At 36.6% G+C, this 20,938-nt stretch overlaps 1 protein-coding gene across 3 annotated transcripts in view; it reads right to left on the bottom strand.

The window, feature by feature from the left end:
* The window catches only part of LOC102686253 (E3 ubiquitin-protein ligase UHRF2), a 155,279-nt gene extending 134,341 nt beyond the window's left edge, over positions 1-20,938 (bottom strand). For 2 of the 3 annotated variants that reach the window (XM_006627054.3, XM_015338069.2), the window contains exon 1: positions 20,636-20,938. In XM_006627054.3, the coding sequence (XP_006627117.1) occupies positions 20,636-20,788 (153 nt within the window). In that variant the 5' untranslated portion in view covers positions 20,789-20,938. Of the gene's footprint in view, positions 1-20,347; positions 20,436-20,635 lie in introns of those variants that run through there. The other variant, XM_015338075.2, reaches the window with a different exon arrangement.

Raw genomic sequence — 20,938 nt, 5'->3', positions numbered from 1 at the left:
GTGAGGTGTAGAAAGTGTTCTCCCTAAAGAGCCAGTATTTTAAAAATGGCAACAAGAAACAACATGCCTATATCAGATCTAACTCCAGACAGAGGATGTTGCTCATGAATTGGCAGAAGCTTATTTGAAAATGCAAATTTGGCAACACTAAATCACACAAAAATCACAAAGACCCACCAAAATGCTCTGGGAGGACTTGGCTGAACTGTCACAAATGCCTGCTTGTTCCTTGGAAATGTTGCATTTCTTCTTTATTACTCCCCTGTGGCCCCAGGTTGTTTATGTGAAAGACCAAAGCACAAACCCACAGTTAGGACATGTGGACACAAACAGAAAGAAACTCCTGAATTTGTCACAGAAGTGGCCTGCTACCTTAGAAAACAGCTAACTGTCATGGATGTCAGAAAGGATGAACCGTGGGGAGGCAGGAGAGCAGAGAAAGACTCATATGCGTAGTGGCGGAACGGGGGATTAGCCCAGGCTCAGCAGTTCAGAAGTCGTATAGAAACCAATGCCCTCAGGCAGCGGACGTGGGGCGACCTGGTTCTAGGCGAGTCTCAGGACATCCGAACGTCAATGCTGAGCGAAGGTGAATGAGAGACCCAGAAATATATAGCCCCAGGGAGAGAGACACCGGATGGACAGCAAAGCACAGGAAACTAGGGACAGGACAGAGTAGGAGCGTCCTCTGGCAGTAGAGGGCGTGACACTAACGTTCTATTCTCCTCTCAGCCTTGTAAGTATTTTCACTGTAAGACCACACATAGAAATCGAACACAGGGATAAAGCACAGAGTTTGAGACAGACAACACAGTGTCAAAATAGGACAGAACAAGAAGGTGAATTTCATTGGTAATTAAAAAAATTATTCTACTAGCTATTTCTAGTCAATTATACCTGACAAACTAAGAATCCAGGGAATGTCATTCTAACAATAATGTAACTGCTACTTAGCCCTGGAGATATTAAAATACTCTTGAACTGTATAGTTTTCTGTCTTTGTGTTCTCCCTGTTGTCCTTTTTGTGACAGTTCTGATGCTGTAGCAAACCATCAGGAGCACAAGCCCAGATGTAGAAGGTACACATTAGTTGTACAGCACCTGTGGGAAAGAGGAGGCATATCAGTGAGGGGAACATGGACTTTTCACAAATGGGAATCTCTTCTGTGCCTGGCAAGCTCTCACCCAGTTGGCTCAATGCCTCCTGTAGGGGAAATAAATAGGGTTTCAGGGAATCCAGTTACTGTGGGGTGAGGGGAGGCATTTCTCTTGAATACACTTTTTAATCCCATGGAGTTTAAAAAAAGTGGAATATCCTATAGCAGTTGTAACTTCAATGTGTCCTTCAGAACCCACTGAAACTAAACAGAGCTAAACAAATTATCTATAAAATATTCTCAAAGAGTGCAACAATTCTGCTTTTACAAATCAGGCCCTGAACGAATACATTTGTCTTTGAAAGTTCCGTGGTTTTACCACAGATCAAAAGCTGGAGGGCCTCCAATGCTCTATTTGTAAAAGTGATACCGGATTTATCTGCTTAAATCCTAATTATGTTATGTTCTCCTAAACCATTTAGCTACAAACAGACCAGGGGTCAATTTGAATTTTTTTACACTTTTGCAGGTTTGGGGGTTACCAAAAACATTAATTCCAACAGCATTACCCTATACTATAGGTCTGATACAATGGTTTTACACAGGCTAATCAAAATGGCCAAATGGTCCAAATGATCTAGTTGTTAACTGAGTCTAAACTAATTATCTGCCAAATTATTAAATTAGCACTCTCACTTCTAGTGAAATCATAACTCAGTCATTATGTTACATTAAAAAGCAGGTCTCAAAGGAGGACAAATGCAGCAAGACTCTAAGTACAAAAGAATCATCATCATCATCATCAAAGGAAGAGAAGAACAGTAAAGAGAGTTACCTCCTTCAAGCACCAGAAACCAGATTCTAGAGGTAATCTGAACAAATGAACCCTACACTTCAGAAAGAAGCTTACTGCCTTATTTCTGAAAATTGCATAATCCACACAAAAATATCTCTCTCCTTGGTGATGCTTTGTTTGCAATAGGGTAACTGGTTCTCATTTATTAGCATCTGTTTTAAGAAAGGGAATTAGTCCTGGGCATCATTCATTTGTTGAATTGAACACAGGTTCCTCTTTGCCTTTTTGTCTTGATTTCTTGTTTTCTATGTCTTTGGAAGGCTGTAATGTGGTGCTCACAGATTTGGAAATATACAGTATCTATAATAGTTCTGAAATGTTGTGTGTTGTCTGTTGATCCAGCATGTGTAACATATTGTAATAAATGTTTGTTCCATTTAAGTCTGCCATCAGTTTATAACTATACTATTATGAAACTGTGCCAGAAAATAAAGAAATAACAAGCTGTGAAATGCTTGATATTCACTGACAATAGGGGGTGAAATTATTAATCTTTATAATTGCATGAATAGCAGGCTGGTTCCAGTACCTAATTTTTATATTGATTTGTAACTCAAATTTTTTTTTACAAATACTAGTTTGAAATTGACTTTTTCTTAAATTTAAGATTCTGTGCCTAACAGGAAAGCTTTTTTTTTCAGAACAATATTTTGCTTTAAAATTCTGCATAATTATTTTTAGCTTATCTGAACCAAATAAGTAAATAATATAATTTAATAATTTAAAAGATTAATATAATTTATCCTCATTATAGCTTAAATCTTTTATTCAGATTAATCTCTTTAATGCATTTTTTCATCTCTTTAAAACATACAATATGCACCTAATAGGATTTGAAATACAGACCAACTGCTAGCTTCCACTACAGTACTTACTGTATTTGAAGAAACAGGAAAGGAGGAAAGATGTACTCAAAACCTATAACTTGGATTTGGCAAGCTGTTTATTGCAATCTAAAAACTCAGTTAGAACAGCAATAATCATGTCTCCCTTGACACAGGACACTCCTGTTTAGGGGACCGGGCATGTGCACCAGACACACCTACAAATTTTCCTGTATATGTGAATAGTCCTTTCATGATTACTTTCAGAGACTGAATTTCACTTCTGACTTCTTCCACTTTGAATCTTTTTCTACAATAATTCTATTTGTGGTAAAAAATGGACTTTCAAGTCCCAAAACTCATAAATACTGGTGTACTCTCATCAATTAAAAATGTTAATGGTTTATTTAAAACATTACAAGATCTGCTCTGCTTGGTCATCCTCCAACACTAAATATCCCTATCATTATATCCTGAGCCTATTCACATTGAAGACTGCTGAGTAATAGGGATAATATTAATAATTAATGAACAAAGTGACATTTTTGCACAAAGTAAAACACACAATAAAGTTAACTCTTTGTTAAAAACTATAATAGAAATTGTCTTAGGACAAACTTTAGTCTTAAAAAAGATTTTGGGAAGTTCTGTAAACAGCTTTTCAATCCTTTTTTATTACACAGCTAGTGTTTTATTTCTGAGTGGCACTGTAGCACAGTGGTTAGCATTGCTGGGGCCTATGTTCAATTCAGGACCTGGGGTCCTATCTACATGGAGTTCGAATGCTCTCCCTGTGTTCGCTTGTTCTCTTCAGGTGCTCTGGTTTCCTCTCACACAGTCAAAAGACACTGTTGGGAGAACTGGCTTCTGGTGTGAGTGTGTGTGTGTTTGTGTTTATGTCTGTCCTATGATGGACTGGCAATCTGTCCAGGGTGTACCCTGCTTTGTGCCCGTTGCTTGCAGGACAGGCTCTGGTTCAATCAAGTCTGTGTTGGATAAGGCTGTTAGAAAATGGACGGATGAATTCTAAGCTGCATAATGTTATCAAGATGGCAACTCAAAATATCCCACTTACACTAACAAGAAAGCGTCTGCCATTATAAAAAGAATGGAATATATATTTAACAAATGAAGTGCACAAAGGCTGCTAAGATATATATAACTGTTACGCGGTGTATACTGTAGTTAAATAATATTTTAAAGAAAGGATCCAGGCTGCAGAGACACTGTCGTGGGTGGGAAGCATTGCTGTTGGACATTTCCACAGAGAACAAAATGTATATAATCTTAAATTAAAAGATTTGATCTTAAGCTATTCTTTTTAATTTTCTTTTTTACATCAAAACATTTTCCAGCATCAGACATTCAAGGATTCTCGGCTAACCATGTTTCTTGTAAATGTAAAGGGTGTCAATGTACTCCAGGGCCGGGAGCCATGCCCTTTCTTTCTCTAACAAGCAGTCCCTACCAAACACATTATAATAATCCATCACTGCAACTTTTATGTCTAGCTTGAAAATATGTACTATCACCTAATAGAATTAAAATATTTTTACTTATTTTTAAATGTCACATTACTGCAAACACACATCTGACCCTTGAGCCACAGCGTGCAATGGTAAGTATGGGTCAGAACACAGCACTTCCCCAGGGAGCCTTCAGCTCTGTTGAAGATTGCCTAAAGATTAAACATTCTGTCAATTTTCATGCTTGATACACTATTTTCAACACGAAATAAAAAATATCCCAAGATACATGGGATACATGAACTATAACACCCTATATTTTCCTAAATGGCCAGCTACCTTTTAATCTTGACACCCCAGGACTAATACATTTTCTCCTACAGTAAAAGACATGTTCCCCCATTGCAAAAATATGTAGGAAAAATGCATGTTTTTATCTGCACTGGTGCCTTAAAATGTTGCACATCTACATTTACCTTTTCTGTATTTGACTAGACTGCTGTTTAATTACAACAAAGTATGTGCTTCTAAAAAACTTTTTTAAAATCCAACCTTGTTTATTTAATTCGAAAATGGTTATGCTTTTCTACTGTCTCAGTGAAAGATACCAATTTTGCTGCCATATTTTTTACTTCACCTCTCGGACATTTTTTTAGAGAAGCTGAAGATTAAAGAGCCAGTGTTTCAAAAGTAATACAGCCAGACAGCCTGCTGTACCACTTAGCTAGTCTTATTAAAGGATCTTGTACATTAAATAAAACATTTTTATGGCAGGGACATGTACCAGTTGGGAATAACTTTTTGTAACTCATTATCAATTAAATGCCAAGATTTTATACAATGCCCTTCAAAAGAACAACTGTACTGCTTGCTTTTAAATATGCTTCACAGTGTGCAATATACGTACTGTTCTGAATTCAGTCAAATGGGATCAAAGTGTTTTTATTTCAGCCTTAAGAAGATGTGATTCTTTTGTCCTTATGTCTCCTGAGTTTCCTAAGTACTTTGTGTATCCTCTGTTGAATAAATTCAGCTTAAGAACACAAGGAACAGAAAATGAAAAATAACCCAGGAAGTCAAGACAAAAAATATATTTCATTTCACTATGTAGGGAAAATTGACTAAATTGGTAAAGCTGGACAAATAATTACTGTACTCATTTACACAATTAGGGTGATTTAAAAGAAAACCAGAAAATGGCCACTAAGAACCAGTGAGCACTTCATGGATGCCTTCTGCATGGGAAAAAAGAAAAAAAGAGCTTGGAGAGGGTGTAGTCTGTCTCAATAACTACACAAGCAAAGAAAATAGAAGGAACAGTCAATGCAAATGAAAAAAAGACTAGAGCAGAGAAACAATAAGAGGAGAAACAAGAAACCTTTTGTGAACATTTAGAAAAAAAATGTATTTTCAAAACTTTTCCCGGCATACTAAAGTTTCATAAGCAACAATCTTTATGAAGCTATAGAAGATTAGAATAGAAGATTTTCTGGTATTAATAACAAAACAAGACAATGAATAACACGAATAAACAACACAATAATATGTCTTTAAAGACAAATAATCCAAATGAAAAAAAACATTTTGAATTTCATTACAGGCAGACTTTCCACTGAGTCCTTTATAGTGATAAAAGCATAAACATAAAACAAGATTGGGACAGTAACTTAAAAAAAAACGCTTTCTGTAGTTTGATGTCTGGTAGTTTTGCTAGATGGGTCGAATGACTTACTCTCGTTCGCAGCCTTACTTTTCTATCTTGAAAAGAATGGACTGAAAACCTGATACTGAGAAAATTCACCATGGTTCTCATTCTCCTGTAAAGGACATCAAAATACAGCTTAGTAAAACAACAGAAACAGAATCCCAGCACCACTATGCTGCTTCAATTCTCTCAAAACAACAATGAAATATTCAAACTGCTAAATTCCTCACTGCGTGGTCAAACCACACAATTCAGAAACCAAAGCCCCTGCCAAAGACCACCTATTTCAGTTATGAATTTCACCTTTACAGCCTATTGGGACTTAAGCCCCGTCAGTAAATAAAGTCTATGAACTCTGAATCTGGGCTTCTGGCCTGGCAGGACTGCAAAATAATGTCAAAAGACATTAGACTGCAGAATCGAGGTGGGCAATGACTGGAATTCATCCAAAGATCCAGATGTGAATTGTGTGCCACTGAAGTAAGTGAATTTCAGCCACATTCAGGTTCCACAATCTGAAAAACTTTCCTTTGGGTGAATGAAAAAAGGTACCGCTTTTTTTAGTTTTTTCATGCATAAGTTTGGACGCACATAGGTTTTCAATTTAACTTTTGAGTCATTGTCTGTAGCTGAATCATTATGAATGTAACTTATTCATCATCCTTGAAAAATGTATATAATTGATAACTACATGTATCTACTAAAACAGTACAAGCATACCTTATGTAAAACAATCATTTGACAATGCAGTAACATCAAAATATTCAACATGGTTGCAGAGAGACCTGTTGGGACTTCTAGTCCTGCTCCCTGTAAATATTGTTGTATAACAAAGAAAACTTTGTCCTGATTTAAAAAGCATAAACTTTTTATTTCTGGGTAATACAATGCATACATATGATTTGAGTGATTTGACATTAAGTACTGGTATTCCTTGCCAACTGTGGATGTCGTTCATACACGTTTTCCAAATCGAGTACCACTCTTCCCAGTCGAGGGAAACACTTGCTCATATACGGTTCTGCAGAACTCCTTAAAGAGTGCCCACGTGTTGTCATCTTGCCTTCATCGCAAACCTCCTTCGGGAACCAGCATCTGTTCTCCCACCCAGACATTCAGTTGCATATTTTTCTCATTAGCGTGCACACATGATTATTCAGTGCTTGCTTTAAGTCTTTGGATTCGAGGTAAACAACCTTCCTGCTTTACTATTAAAACTACACTGGTGTGAAAAAGTAAGAACACCACATTAAAAAGTTTGTCTTTTTTTACATTTTTGAACAAAAGGATATTTTATCGTCATTTCAACAATACTGACAGATTAATTTATTTATTTAAAAAATAAGTACACCCCTACCTTTATGATTGCATCAAATGCCTAAAATTAGAATCAGATGCCCCAAAACAGGTGCAAATGATTAGAACATCATTAGAGTAGCTTGGAGGGCACTGCCTAATATAAACATCACAAACCTGTGGTCTGGTTTGGCCTTAGCAATTGAGGTGTACATCATGCCAAGATCAAAAGAGCTCCCTCAGGCCCTCAGAAGAAATGCCTATGAGTCTGGGAAGGGTTTTAAAGCCGTTTCCAAGCAATTTGTAGTAAATCACTTCACTGTCCGCAAAATCATCTAGAAATTGAGAAAATTTTAAACCAATGGCAATCTATCCAGGCCAGGTCATCCTACCAAATTCAGCACAAGAGCTGACCGAAACATACTGCAGGAAGTCTCCAAAAACCCCAGGATAGCATCAAGGGATTTACAGGAAAGTCTTGCCTTAGTCAATGTCAAAGTGCATGAGTCAACCAACCGAAAGAGACTGCACAACTTTGCCCTACATGCGAGGTCAGGAAGGAAGAAGCTTCTGCTCTCAAAAAAGAATATAGATGCACGACTTAAGTTTGCCAGACAACACCTAGGTGAAGATCAGGACTATTGGAACAATGTGCTCTGGACAAAGATAGAGGTGTTTAGCCATAATGCCAGACGTCATGTTAGGCGAAAACCCAAAACTGCCTTTGACCAAAAGAACCTCATACCAACTGTAAAGCATGGTGGTGGAAGCATTATGGTTTGGGACTGCTTTTCTGCCTAAGGGCCCGGACAGCTTGCAATCATTGAGTCAACCATGAATTCCACACTGCACCAGAGAGTTCTTCAGGAGAATGTGAGGCCATCTGTCAAAAAGCTGAAGCTGAACCATAAGCAGACCTTGCAACAAGACAATGACCCAAAACACTCAAGCAATCTCCACAAAAGAATAGCTCAAAAAGAAGAAATGAAGGGTTATGGAATGGCCAAGTCAAAGCCCAGATCTTAACCCCACTGAAATGCTGTGGGGGGACTTGAAGCGGGCAGTACATGCAAGAAAGCCTCAAGCATCACACAGTTGAAGGAGTTCTGTAAGGAGGAGTGGGCATACATTTCTCCAAGTCAATGTAGGAGACTAATAGACAATTACAAGAAACACCTACAAGAAGTGATTTCTGCCAAAGGGGGCAACACCAGCTATTGAAGCTAAGGGGTGTAGTTATTTTTTTCACAGCAGACATTTGCATTTCTGACTTTTTTTGTTGAATAAATGATTGCAAAGAATAATTTTAATTGTTATTTGTTAAATTAGATCACCTTTATCTATCAATATTGTTGAAATGAAGATCAAGTATCCATACATGCAAATATGTTGAAAAACACACACCTTTTCTTGAGGTGCACTTACTTTTTCATAGCAATGTATATTTTATTTCTTTCAGACAGAATAATAATTCATACTGCATTTATCATTTTTAAGGGAGAAAACTGGAATCCATTTATGAGTGAAACATTGGCAACCTACCATCTATTTCTCCACAAACTCAAGTATAAACCAGCTGTGATTTCAGGCACCTAACCCCTGCGGTTGGCAAGGCACACCTTTTAGAGCCTAGAAGTGAAGTCTGCAAGCCACTGAACTCACCAAACTGTGTAATTTATTATCATTTGAGATGCTTTGCTGCAGTCACTTTCTTGCTTAGAGCTTAAATTCAGACAACAGAACTATGAAAACTGTAAGTAAGATAAGATCACTATATTAGCCATATACAATTTCTTGCATTAGGAATTCGTCTTTTCGCATACCCCAGCTTGCTCTCCATGAGACACAGACACACAGACAGGGAGAGAAGCTCGGGGTCAGAGCGCATGCTCAGCCATTGTACAGCACCCCTGGAGCAGTTGGGGTAAAGGGCCTTGCTCAGGCCGGTCGCGGGATTTGAACCGGCAACCTTCCAGCCACAGGCGCAGATCCTTAGCCACAGTGCCACCTCTCCACCCCATAAGTATGACCAATATCAATGTCCATGATGGTCTGTGGGTTTGGAAAGGCATGGTACATATCTGCACAACACTGCTCAAACTATGATGTCTATTCAAACAGGTCCCCTCATAGTCTTTTCTGTTCAAGACTAACAAGGTTCAGTTCCTTCAGACTGTCATTCCTTAACAGTAAGGATCTGATTGCTCTTCTCTGGACTGATTCCAAAACAACAATACCTTTTTTGTAACGCATCATTACAAAATCATTCCTGCATAATTTCCTATTAGAGATGGGGAGTATAACCGGTACAGAAGGTATAGCATTAGAAATAGGTGCCAAGATATTGATTTGGCTATATAATTTATAGCAGTAGAGAACGGATTTTGATGTTTACATACTTTAGATTGCCTCACCAGCATCGTTAAAAAAAAGCGGTTTGGAAATGTTTACTATTGACCCCTCATAGTTTAACATCCTGCCGTATTTTAGCTCCAACTATATACTGTAATTCTGAAAATGTTCATCTTGCTGATATCTGGAAATCCGATAGGTTTAGAATTATTGATCTTTGGTGGTTCAGACGTCCAGTTTATGATGCATCTGAGGTCACTGCGGTCAATAAAAACACGCTGGCGTCCTCTTCCCTTTTCCGTGAAAACAAATGCACATGTTCGGTGTGCCTGTCTACAAACACAAACACACAGAGAAATGGAGAACAAGCAACAAAACTGTTGAAAAGAAGGGTGCTTCATTGGTTATTTGGACATGGTTCGGATTTAAAAAGTCGGATCATGAGCAGAAAATGGTTATCTGCAAACTGCAAATGTTCTGAAAATGTCCGACTTCTACTTCAGTTGTGAAATGTGAAAGTTCAAAATTACTAAAGGAACAACACAGTAGCTAACCGATAGATAATAATAACTTAATAGTTAACTCCAGGAAATAAAAACTTACTATCCAAGTCTATCCAAGTTCTACTGAGATGATGTGTAAAAAAGTCTATATCGTTACTGTCCAAATTTAAAAATATACTGTGATATAAATTTTAGGCCATATCTATCTGTTTTCTATCTGTATTTTGTGTCAATAAAAAAAATAAATGTACAACCATTTAAACTAGAAAATAATTAATTTTGAGTATACAAGATGTAACCAAATCTCCCCAGAAATATTCCAAAATGCATTTTTAAGTCAACATGAAACTGACCACAACTTTATTCACTATTTTCACCACTGCAATCATCACATTATTAAGCTCATAATTCGAAAACCTAGCACAAAGATATTCCTGATATGAATAATATAATATAAATTTACTGTGGGGTGGCCGCTGTGATTATCCCTTCTGTTTTTTGTCCATAGCAGGGGCACCATCAGTTGTCTCAGAAAAACAGAAAATATTTTCTTTATGTCAATTCCACAGCTGTTCTCAAATTCTTCCTGAGTCACCAAATCTTGCAAGAATTCGTAAGCGCAACACTAAATACTACTTTTAATCTACATCTTTTAATTCCAAAGTATGTTGTGTAGTAACATTTTTGGAAACTTCAGTTATCCATCTTTCCACTGCTAACAGTTTCATACACCCAACCTTGTCCACATCATCCTTGAAGTGTTTATCATGTTTTGTCTGAAAATGTCTTGCACACTTGATACATTCGCAATATAGAGCAAAAACAGCACAGTCTTTATGTTGAACAAATCTATATTCATGTCTCCAAAATCTATATTAATGCCTGCTGAAATAATAATAATAATTGCTTAGACTTATATAGCGCTTTTCTGGACACTCCATTCAAAGCACTTTACAGGTAATGGGGACTCCCCTCCACCATCACCAATGTGCAGCATCCACCTGGATGATGAAATGACAGCCATAGTGCGCCAGAATGCTCACCACACATCAGCTATTACTGAGGAGGAGAACAGAGTAATGAAGCCTGTTCAGAGATGGGGATCATCAAAGCCCATGATTGGTAAGGGCCAATGGGAAATATGTCCAGGAAGCCGGTGTTACACCCCTTACACTTTCTGAGAAACACCCTGGGATTTTTAATGACCACAGAGAGTCAGGACCTCGGTTTTATGTCTCATCTGAAGGAGGGCTCTTTTTTTTTTTTTTTACAGTATAGTGTCCCCATCACTATACTGGGGCATTAGGACTCACACAGACCGCAGGGTGAGTGCCCCCTGCTGGCCCCACTAACACTTCTTCCAGCAGAAACCTTAGTTTTTCCCAGGAGGTCTCCCATCCAGGTACTGACCAGGCTCACACCTGCTAAGCTTCAGTGGGTTTCCAGTTGTGAGTTGCAGGATGATAAGGCTGCTGGCCATATCACCCTTGAAATGGGCCAACATCTAACTTTGTTTCCTAAGCAAACACCATTATGTCCAAAATATTTTAATTTACAATTAAGTGTAAAAAATGTTATCTGCTGCATGGATTGCAAGCTTTCCTGTGAAAACAATAGGCTAGCCCTGCTTTAACATAATGCAGTAATTATTGCTTGAGATAATCTGGGGTAAATTAAGAATTTATATCGTTAAATTATCGCTGCCTTGGAATCAATTCAGAAAATAGCATTCAAGTGCATACCTTTCTAAACTATTATCACAGTATTGTGGCAATACATAATAGTAACCACCTCACTTCCATTTTTAACATTTTCACAATTTTTTGGCTCCACACTCTCTTCCAATATCAAGGCTTCAATATTCCTTTTCACCAAATGTCTCCTATGGCATATTTAAGGCTGACAGATGAGAAATGAAATTAACTGTTAGATTTACACTTTTCCATTGTTCTTAACCAACCCATTTTTGATTGCACTTGGACTATGCAATTAAGGCACACAATTATAATACCATACATGTTCATGCACATCTTTAATACAGAGCACCAAATACTGTACAAAGCTTTCAGAAATGTTGTTCAGACACAAATGTGAAGATCAAAATAAAACGTAATTGCAAAAATACTTACAAAATGTCAAACTAGGCCTCGGCTATAAGAAACAAAGGGTTATGGTTTTGAATTTTTTGTGGCACCTGCATGTTTTACCCACAACAGCTAAAGACTAATATTAATTTAATTAATATTAAGTTAATCTTCATGGTAAATCTTCTCATTGATTTTATTTCTGATTCTAAAATGCTACAGATAATAGTCCCTTAACTACCAAAATGCTGTTTCCAATGATATTCACTATCACAACACTGCAATTGCAACCACAATGTCAGATTTTAAAAAAATATTTGATTATTCAAGCCTTACAACACAGGGTGCTATAAAGATGTTTAAATGTAATCTGCTTCTTTTTATTTGACCACAAGATTTTAACAGCAATGTCAACTAAGAAACTACATATATTTTACTTGGAATTGAAAACCCTGTTTACAAAGATATTTCAGGGCTGTTGGACTGTTATACTATTGCTTCCCCACAGGTGCCAATGGGCTCAATATTACATTAAAATGCCGAAGAAGTAATGAAAGGTAATTGTTATTTAAAACCCAGAAATTCAGAAGTCTTTTGCTCCTGCACATTTTATCCAAATGATAAGTGCAACATTATGTTTTCAACTTCAGCCATTACTCTGGCTTCCAGGATTACAGTACAAGGACTGGTCCTACCAATAGGCCATTTTTGTGATGGATAATCCTAAACAAAGCCAAAGTTTCAGTGCTCGCTTTTTTAACAGAACAGATAAAAAGGTTCAATGGATTACAAAATAAGTTTATACAGAAAAATTACAAGTATCTTTTTACCAGTAATGAAATATGTACCTTCAAATATTTCAATTTGAAGTGCTCAAGTTGTATATACATCAGCTGTGCTCAAGTAATATATACATACTTCACACATAAGACTATTAAGGACAAAGATACACATTTTCTCTTTCATTTTCTTATTTCTAAATTTCATCAGTGTTTTTTTTTTACTCTTTTGAAATGGGATGGTATTAAGTACAGCAATATGGCAGAAACTGCTGGATGAATAAAACCCAGTACTGCTCTTGCTCCAGCGTGACAGTGACATTAAGCTGTGTCAGACAGTGCTGACATAAGGGCTCTACCTGCCCATTGTATGAGGCCACACCAAGATCTGCAAGATTTTCCTTCTCATAGTGTGGACTTGAAAAATTCCTCAGATTTTAGTTTTGATTTTAAAAAACATTACTTCTTCTAAAGGAACCACCTAAAAGCCAAACCACTTTTAAAACCTTGAAAAAGCAACTTTCTAGTTTGAATGTCAATTCCTAGAACCATTAATGTATTTCAAAGTAAAAAACTTATTTTTAAGAAGCAGCAGTAACTAAACTTTAAACCTTACAATGTAAACTCACGTGTGATACTGGGAACATAAGAAAATCATGTAATGGCTACGTAAATAAGAAGAGCCCTAGCTGAAATATTTATAAAATAGTACTGCACATAATCTCAAACAGCAACATGGTTCACCACAGTTTTACAACATATTCGACTCCCAAGAACAGCCCTTTCAAGCATCAAAGGAAATGTAAAAATCCAAAATAGTCCAAAATGAAGAAATGTTAAGTTTTTAAGTTATTACTGACTTTCACACTTTACTGTTTGATTTCGGACCTGTTACGTAACCCATTCTTTTCCTTTAATTTCTCTGCTTGCTTTTGCTTAGATCATGCTTTTAGTTTACTACTAATTAGCAGAGTAAACTAACCACCCCTTACCAGGAATGAGAGGATTTCCAATAATTGATGAATGTATACTTTATATTATTATAAACCTTTTCTCTACCACCCTCTTCTGTGTCGTTATTATAAAACACTACAGCTTTGTCCAGGAGAAAGTATACTGCAGAGTGATTATGCCACTTTCAGGGTTCAAGACTGACAGCTTCAGTCACATGGAAATGCCTTGTAATGTTACTCCTTGAAGCCTTTTGTAGCATTAAATTACCCCAGTAAATCACAAATCATTCATTTATTTTACATCCTCAGCATCATGGGCCATGCCACCACAACCTAAATCACAACCTTCTTCTCCAGCCTATCTGTGATCTACAGTACGAGACTCAAAGAAGCCCCACTTTGAGTAAGTCAAAATGTAAGATGGCAAAGGTGGTACTGCAGAAGACAACATTCATTCGAACATCCCTTTTATGTGACACTAGAATTACTTAAACATTTATTTAAAATACCCTGGGATTGTATCTTAATCACCTGGCTACCTGAAACAGATACACATAACCTTAAAGACGCTCTTATAATTTTTCAGGCCTTACTTCCCTTTTAGTTTCTAATAATGACCCCATGTCCTTTTGTCACTACTGGGTGTAAAAGAGTCCCTGTCAATCTCCCTTCTGAGGTTATTTAGCTCCTTTAACTGTAATGTACTTGACAATCCCTTGAGATCAGAAACCATCTCTCTTCTTTGCACTCCTTTGAACTCTTTTTAAGGCCACAATATCCTCTCTCCAATATACCAAACACAATATATTAAGTGAAATCTTATTAGTACACTGTAAAGCTTCAGCATAACATCCTGGATTTAAATTCTTAATGTTTTGCTAAAGATGAAAAAATAAATGTAATAGTGGCATTGTTTCATCAAATTTCAATTCATTGTTCATTCTGACTCTGGAACAGTATCATAAGAAAAAAAAAACAGAACATTGCCTTCAGCCATTCTAAATAACACAACTTATAATAAGGAAATGTGAATAAAACATGCCTTGTAATAGTTTTTACAGTCAACAGGTATATGCTATCAAAAGGATTTGTTACAATCTCATATCCTGGTATGAAAAAATTCTTAAGCTCAATCACAGTGACAGATGGAGGAATTAGTCCATTTTGTGCCACTTGTAGATGTTCTCTCTCCCAGGAATTTTTTAGGTCAAAGACATGGATAGATTTCTAGATTACACTGAGGCAAGATTTCCCTTTCATTTGAATAAAAGAACAAAATAGAAAGATGACTCAAAACGTCACAAATATGCTGTGTATGGTTTTACTGTATAGTATGTGCAATTCCTGTTAGTCCACTAGTGGAGTGAATCTGAAAACAGGCATTCGATATTACAGAAATGCTGTTCAATTTTTTAATAGTGAACTGACAATTCATACTATGCACATTTCCTGTTACTAACAATCGCTAACAGATAACTGGAGGCTTATCTCAAATAAGCCAATTGCAAGACTTCAAAGTGATCATGTGAAAGATCTTAGACCTAAAGTTCCTCCCCTTTGAAAAAACAGTCTGGAAAAGGAAGCCATTTGCAAGCATGACTACAAACGTTTTGCTTCATGAGCAGGGCAAACAGTGACGGCATCAGTCTGCAGTCTTTTTTTAGAGTAATGTCAAACCTGCACAGTTATAGAGTAATAAAATATCGCCACATACATTCAAAACTGAGACTAACTATAAATGGACTGTACATTCCACAAAAGAGCTGAGCTTCAGTTAAGGCCTCTGAACAAGACGGAAAACTGCCCCATTTTGTAAGGACTTCATTCCCAGAAGCACTCTCAAGCAGTTTAAGGGAAAGCATGCAGCTCATGCCTCAAATTACTTTACACATGGAAAGCCCCCACCCCCTCCCCGTCAACGCAAAAAGGACCAAGAACTCACTAGACTGCACTGGAAGCAGTTCAAAATAGAGTAAGCCGTTAAAAGTTTTAGTGCACACAACCTTCAGCACATAAAATTATGTGCAGATTTACTGATTCTGCAGAATTAAGAGACTGATCTCCAACTTTTTGGGGAACTGGCAAATAACCACTTGCTTTAATAGAAAATGCCCATGTATTTTGCAAATTCCATAATCACTGGTATCGGATTTAATGCTTAAGAGGGTCTCTCCTTAAGTAAATCAATGGATCACATTGTTATCATTTTTATATTCAAGATTATCTGAAAAATGTCTTCATTCCAAAAACTTTCAGGCTGATGCCTCCCATGTCTCTCGTATTTTAAAATAAAAAAGTTCAAAATTTTGGCATGTTTTCTATATTACAGTGCAGCTTGAAAACAGCATGGTGCTTTTGACATTTGATAATCTTCTGTTTATGACACTAAAGCATGCTGAAAGCTACTACATTTCTTACCCACAGAGTGGATAACTCCCATCTTAATCAGCTTTCTCACAGTTTTTGTTGTATTTAAACAATAATATGCAGCACTCATGACATTATACCACATTAAGAAGCTCTGCTTATTTTTTATTAGTGTGAATGGATTACTGTGTTGCTCAACAGCTTATGAATTACTCTTTTCTTAACAAAATATGAACTAAAATTCCTGATAATTCCCATTACATATTGGAGTCCACGTCACATAGCACTGAAGATAGGGAAGGTTTTCCCTATGCCTAGCTTGACAGAGAGGAAACTTTAAGTCTTGAAAAGTCAAAATCCTGCAGATTTTATAGCCTGCAGTGAAAGACGCATTAAATTCAAATGTCAAAATTCAATGCAATTTTAAGTTGTAACTTTACCTGTATGATGAACGTTGGAACAAATTAATTAATCAGGGGAAAGGATATAAAAAACAGATGCTAGTTGTCTAGAAGTTGTCTAGGATATGGGCTGGCCAACCCAAGAAGGGGTTTTAATTCCCTTCATAAGGCTTACACTGCTCAGAGAAATCTACAGTTTCTAAAAACCTTTCTCTGAACTTCCAACTGGCAAACAGTCTATACTAGTGCCACCATACAGAAAAACACACCAAATATTGAAGGTTAAAGCACAAGCCTTTCAAAACAACTTACAAGTGCATAAACAGCTGTGTCTCCTGAGCTATTCCACATAAAATGTCTAGATTAATGCTGGCTACTTACATCTACCTAAATCCTTAGTTTTCTCATCACAAAATTCTTAGGCTCCCTTCCGCAAATGTACTTTATTGCAATATTACAATATTGATGAATTGATGTTTACTTTTGAGTTTAAATAAATGTTCAACCCTGAATACATCAATCATTTTTGAGGTGTAAAGAAAAATAATAACAACAAAAATGTTTAAGTGAACTTTTTTCTCTTGGTTCCAGATAACTCTGGATAACCAACTGACAACACCTAGCTGCCCTTTAAAGGGGAACTGCAGTCCCAATTTCTCAGACCAGTTATTAAACCTCGGTAACCTCGGTAACATATAATTTCATTGATATAACAGAAACATTGTACAAATTAAGAATTAAGCAACACATCATAAACTCTGTGGATGTACTATAAATTCCCATGTTGTTGCAAACGCCTGGACTCTCCACAGGCGAAAGAGAGAATTCCCACAAATTGCAACATGAGGAAGCCTTTCCTGCTCACTAAATGTGATGTACGAGCACAGGTTGTGCAGCAGACATTTCAGCGCAGAATTGTTCCAAAGTGATCTGCATGCAGATTTAACAAGTAAATAGTATTTATAAGCAAAACCATCTAAAAATAAAGAGCCATTTTTCTATTATATTAAAACTGATGTATTCACAGACCTGCTTCTTTACAATGTAATAAGGCCGCTTCACTTCACCAGAAGTTTTGTTGCCTCATTCTGAATAGCAGAATATGACACTGGACATCTATTTTGTGATTTAAATTGGAGATTTTACAACTTAGTGTGTACATTTTACTTTTATTGTGGTTTGAAATACATTCATCAATGCTGATTCTTTCTAACCCCAAAATATAAAAACAGCTTTGCAGTTCACCTTTAAAAGGGGAAAAATATTAACTCTGCAGTTCCAATCTATCAAACAAAAGCAACATCTCATCTAATTCTTATTCCTAAAGAATACCTTGGTATTTAAGGGGGTTATTAAAATAAAAGTATAATCTGCAAGTTCAGTTCTGTTCTGCTGTTTAATGACTTTATTAAGTAACACTGGTTGGATCATACTTCTGTTAATTAATATATTTAAGTCTTTACAATTTTAAGACAACAATTATTTTTAAAAGTTCATCTGTAACAAGCAGCAAAACTATTCTTTCAAAAACTGATATTATCATGTTTTCACGAACATCAATGTCTGTGAAGATAAATTCAAAACTGAGCTCAAACATTTTTTTGTGGAATCAGGAAAATTAAAGCTTAATCCACGAGTGTATATAAATTAAGAACACAGAATGTGCAGGCAGACAGAGTTTGTACCCTTATACAAGGAACTGAACCACTTCTTTCTAAAAATTACAAAATCCATTAATATGTAAGAAAATGATATGCATGCACATTCCTTTTTAAAAACAAAAATTCAGCAAACCAAGGGGACTCGTAAGTTTATTACAACTAAATATTCATGACTTTATCCAATTAATGTGCATCCTTCCTATTTACAGTCACAGAGATAACAAATCAGCCAAAATGTAAAGGCATCCCTGAATTCTCTGAGGTGAAGCATGCAATTTTTACACACTGCCATCATTTCTCTGATGCCTTTTGTGATGCTGTAGCAACATGCTCCATTCCTTCACAATATGGACACTAACTGGAGCTAGATTAGATTGTTATGGGACAGTACAAATCTTAATTATCTGTTGTCTAAACTGATAGATTTACCAAAGCAATGCTATATTTGTACCATACAGTACAAAGTCATTTAAGCCTTTAAACTAAAATGGAAACTTTCCGTAATCAGGGCACCACCCATTTTTTTAAAGCTCTACCAAAAATAATTCCAGTGCAATATTAATTAAAGTCCTTCATGCTTCTAATTGGTTGTCATAGCTTAACTTTCTTACTGTGTAAAATACGGTAATGCAATATAATCAATGTGATATAATGAAAGATATAGCCAATTTAAAACTAAGGAAATCTGCTAATATTGCTAATGTGGAATGGTTTAGGGTTTAAGTTAAGAAATCTTAAGAATCATAAGAATGATAACTCCATCACAAATCCTTCACAAACAGCTCTCCAATTTCTACAGAGAGCTCCTTTCACAAAAATCTGAATGTATACTGTTATGAAAAATAACCTAAAAGTTTCTATTAGAAATTTACCACAGAAGCATACAGGTTTTATAAGTCGTTTATTTTCGTAAGTGTACATGAACCAGGAGTGAACACATGTTCCTCAGGGTCAACCGTGCATAATGTGGTAGTATGTCACTGAACTTTCTAAATTCACAAAGCATACAGTCCTTCCAACTTTAAAAGACAGCAGTGTCATAGGAAAAAACAATATTGACGTGCATATGTAGGATTATGTTTGTTTTTATGTCAGTCACGTTTTGAAGTAATAAACGTGAATCACTTCTGGCGAAAGCTTTTAATGTGTGCATCAGAGCACTTCCAACTGTTTGCATTCCATTCGTACACTGTTCCAGAGATCAGGCCTGTCTAGCAAACGAGTCGACCACCACCCACGGCAGTACCAAACTACCTCTTTGTCCACATGACTGGGCATCGCACAGCACACAGTGAATACCCATGTCTTTCTCAAAACATGTTTTGTGGGGAAAACACCACTCGATTGCCTTGGAGACAAGTCGGTATTCCTATGTGGTTTAAAAGGACATTAGCAGGCCTAATCCTATTCTAATGATCTGCCTGGACACAGAGTGAGAGTGATTAGCACGCTGTTCTGTAAACAACTCAGCGTTTTCGACAACAAGCCGATACACGTGCGGTTTGCCTCTTCTGTCACATCATGTAAACAAAAAACAGGAATCTTATTCGTATCTTATTTTCAGTGTGCTGGAGTACACCGAAAGGACGCTTTATGCCAACAACACAAAGTCTGGTGCTAGTCGCACATTTATACAATTTGAAAACATGCATTCGACAATACCACCTCCGAAATAAACTGTCAGTTTACTTGTTTGCAAAAGCAATTGCTTAGTTTTCAAAAGCACGGCGAACACTCCGTATTATTTTCATTCAAGTGGAAGTAAAGTTCACTTTTCAGTAGTTGCAGATTAACCACTGTAACAAAACTAATGACTGTCAGCAAACTTTGATTTCTGAATAGATTCGGACTTCGCTCGAATATAAATGCTGTATTAAATACATGGCTGGCTATATGTATGTAAATACAAAAAGTTAGCAAATTGTTTCAAATTACATGTAATACTAAAATGTTTTTCAAATTGATATAGTTGGCTATAGTACAATAAAGGGAATTAAAATTACCAGCCTCGCATAATTTACCATCCATTTTCAGGCCGCTTGTTCTGAGAAGGCGTTAGACATTATGTTTTCAATATTTTAATTTATGTGCTGGAAAGCCTGAACACTTGTGGTGGCATCTACTGGCAAATTCTGCATCCCTCAGTTCTTGCGCAAGAACCTTAGCAAATTCCTATCAAAACAGGAAGCTTTAGACTCTGCACGGCACGTTTCATCTAGTTAATCCTGTAGCAAAAAGAAACAACAGAACGCATCAGTTATCAAATGCAATTAAAGGCAAAATGGGTTTACCTGTTTCCCTCTGTAAAACAATCTCTGCTGTTCCGGGTTTACATTGAAGATCTCCTGGATTTTTAACCTTAAACACTCAATTTTAGTTAATCTGGAAAGATCTTCTATGGTTCGTGTTTCTTTTCCGTCTATGGTCCGAACCTGGATCCACATTGTTCTCCTGCTGAACAATCACTAACGATGTAATCGAAAACAATCTTTAACAATTGAGGGGGTGTGGGGGGAAAAGGGAAATAAAATGAAAGTGATCACAGATCCATGGCAGACCCGTTCTGCAGGCGAGTGTGTTTATTGCAGGAGGTG

This window comes from Lepisosteus oculatus, chromosome 3 (genome assembly GCF_040954835.1).
Source record: "Lepisosteus oculatus isolate fLepOcu1 chromosome 3, fLepOcu1.hap2, whole genome shotgun sequence".
NCBI classification, from domain to species: Eukaryota; Metazoa; Chordata; class Actinopteri; order Semionotiformes; family Lepisosteidae; genus Lepisosteus; species Lepisosteus oculatus.
The sequence above is the reverse complement of the archived record's forward strand: the minus strand, read 5'-3'. Positions and strand labels throughout refer to the sequence as shown.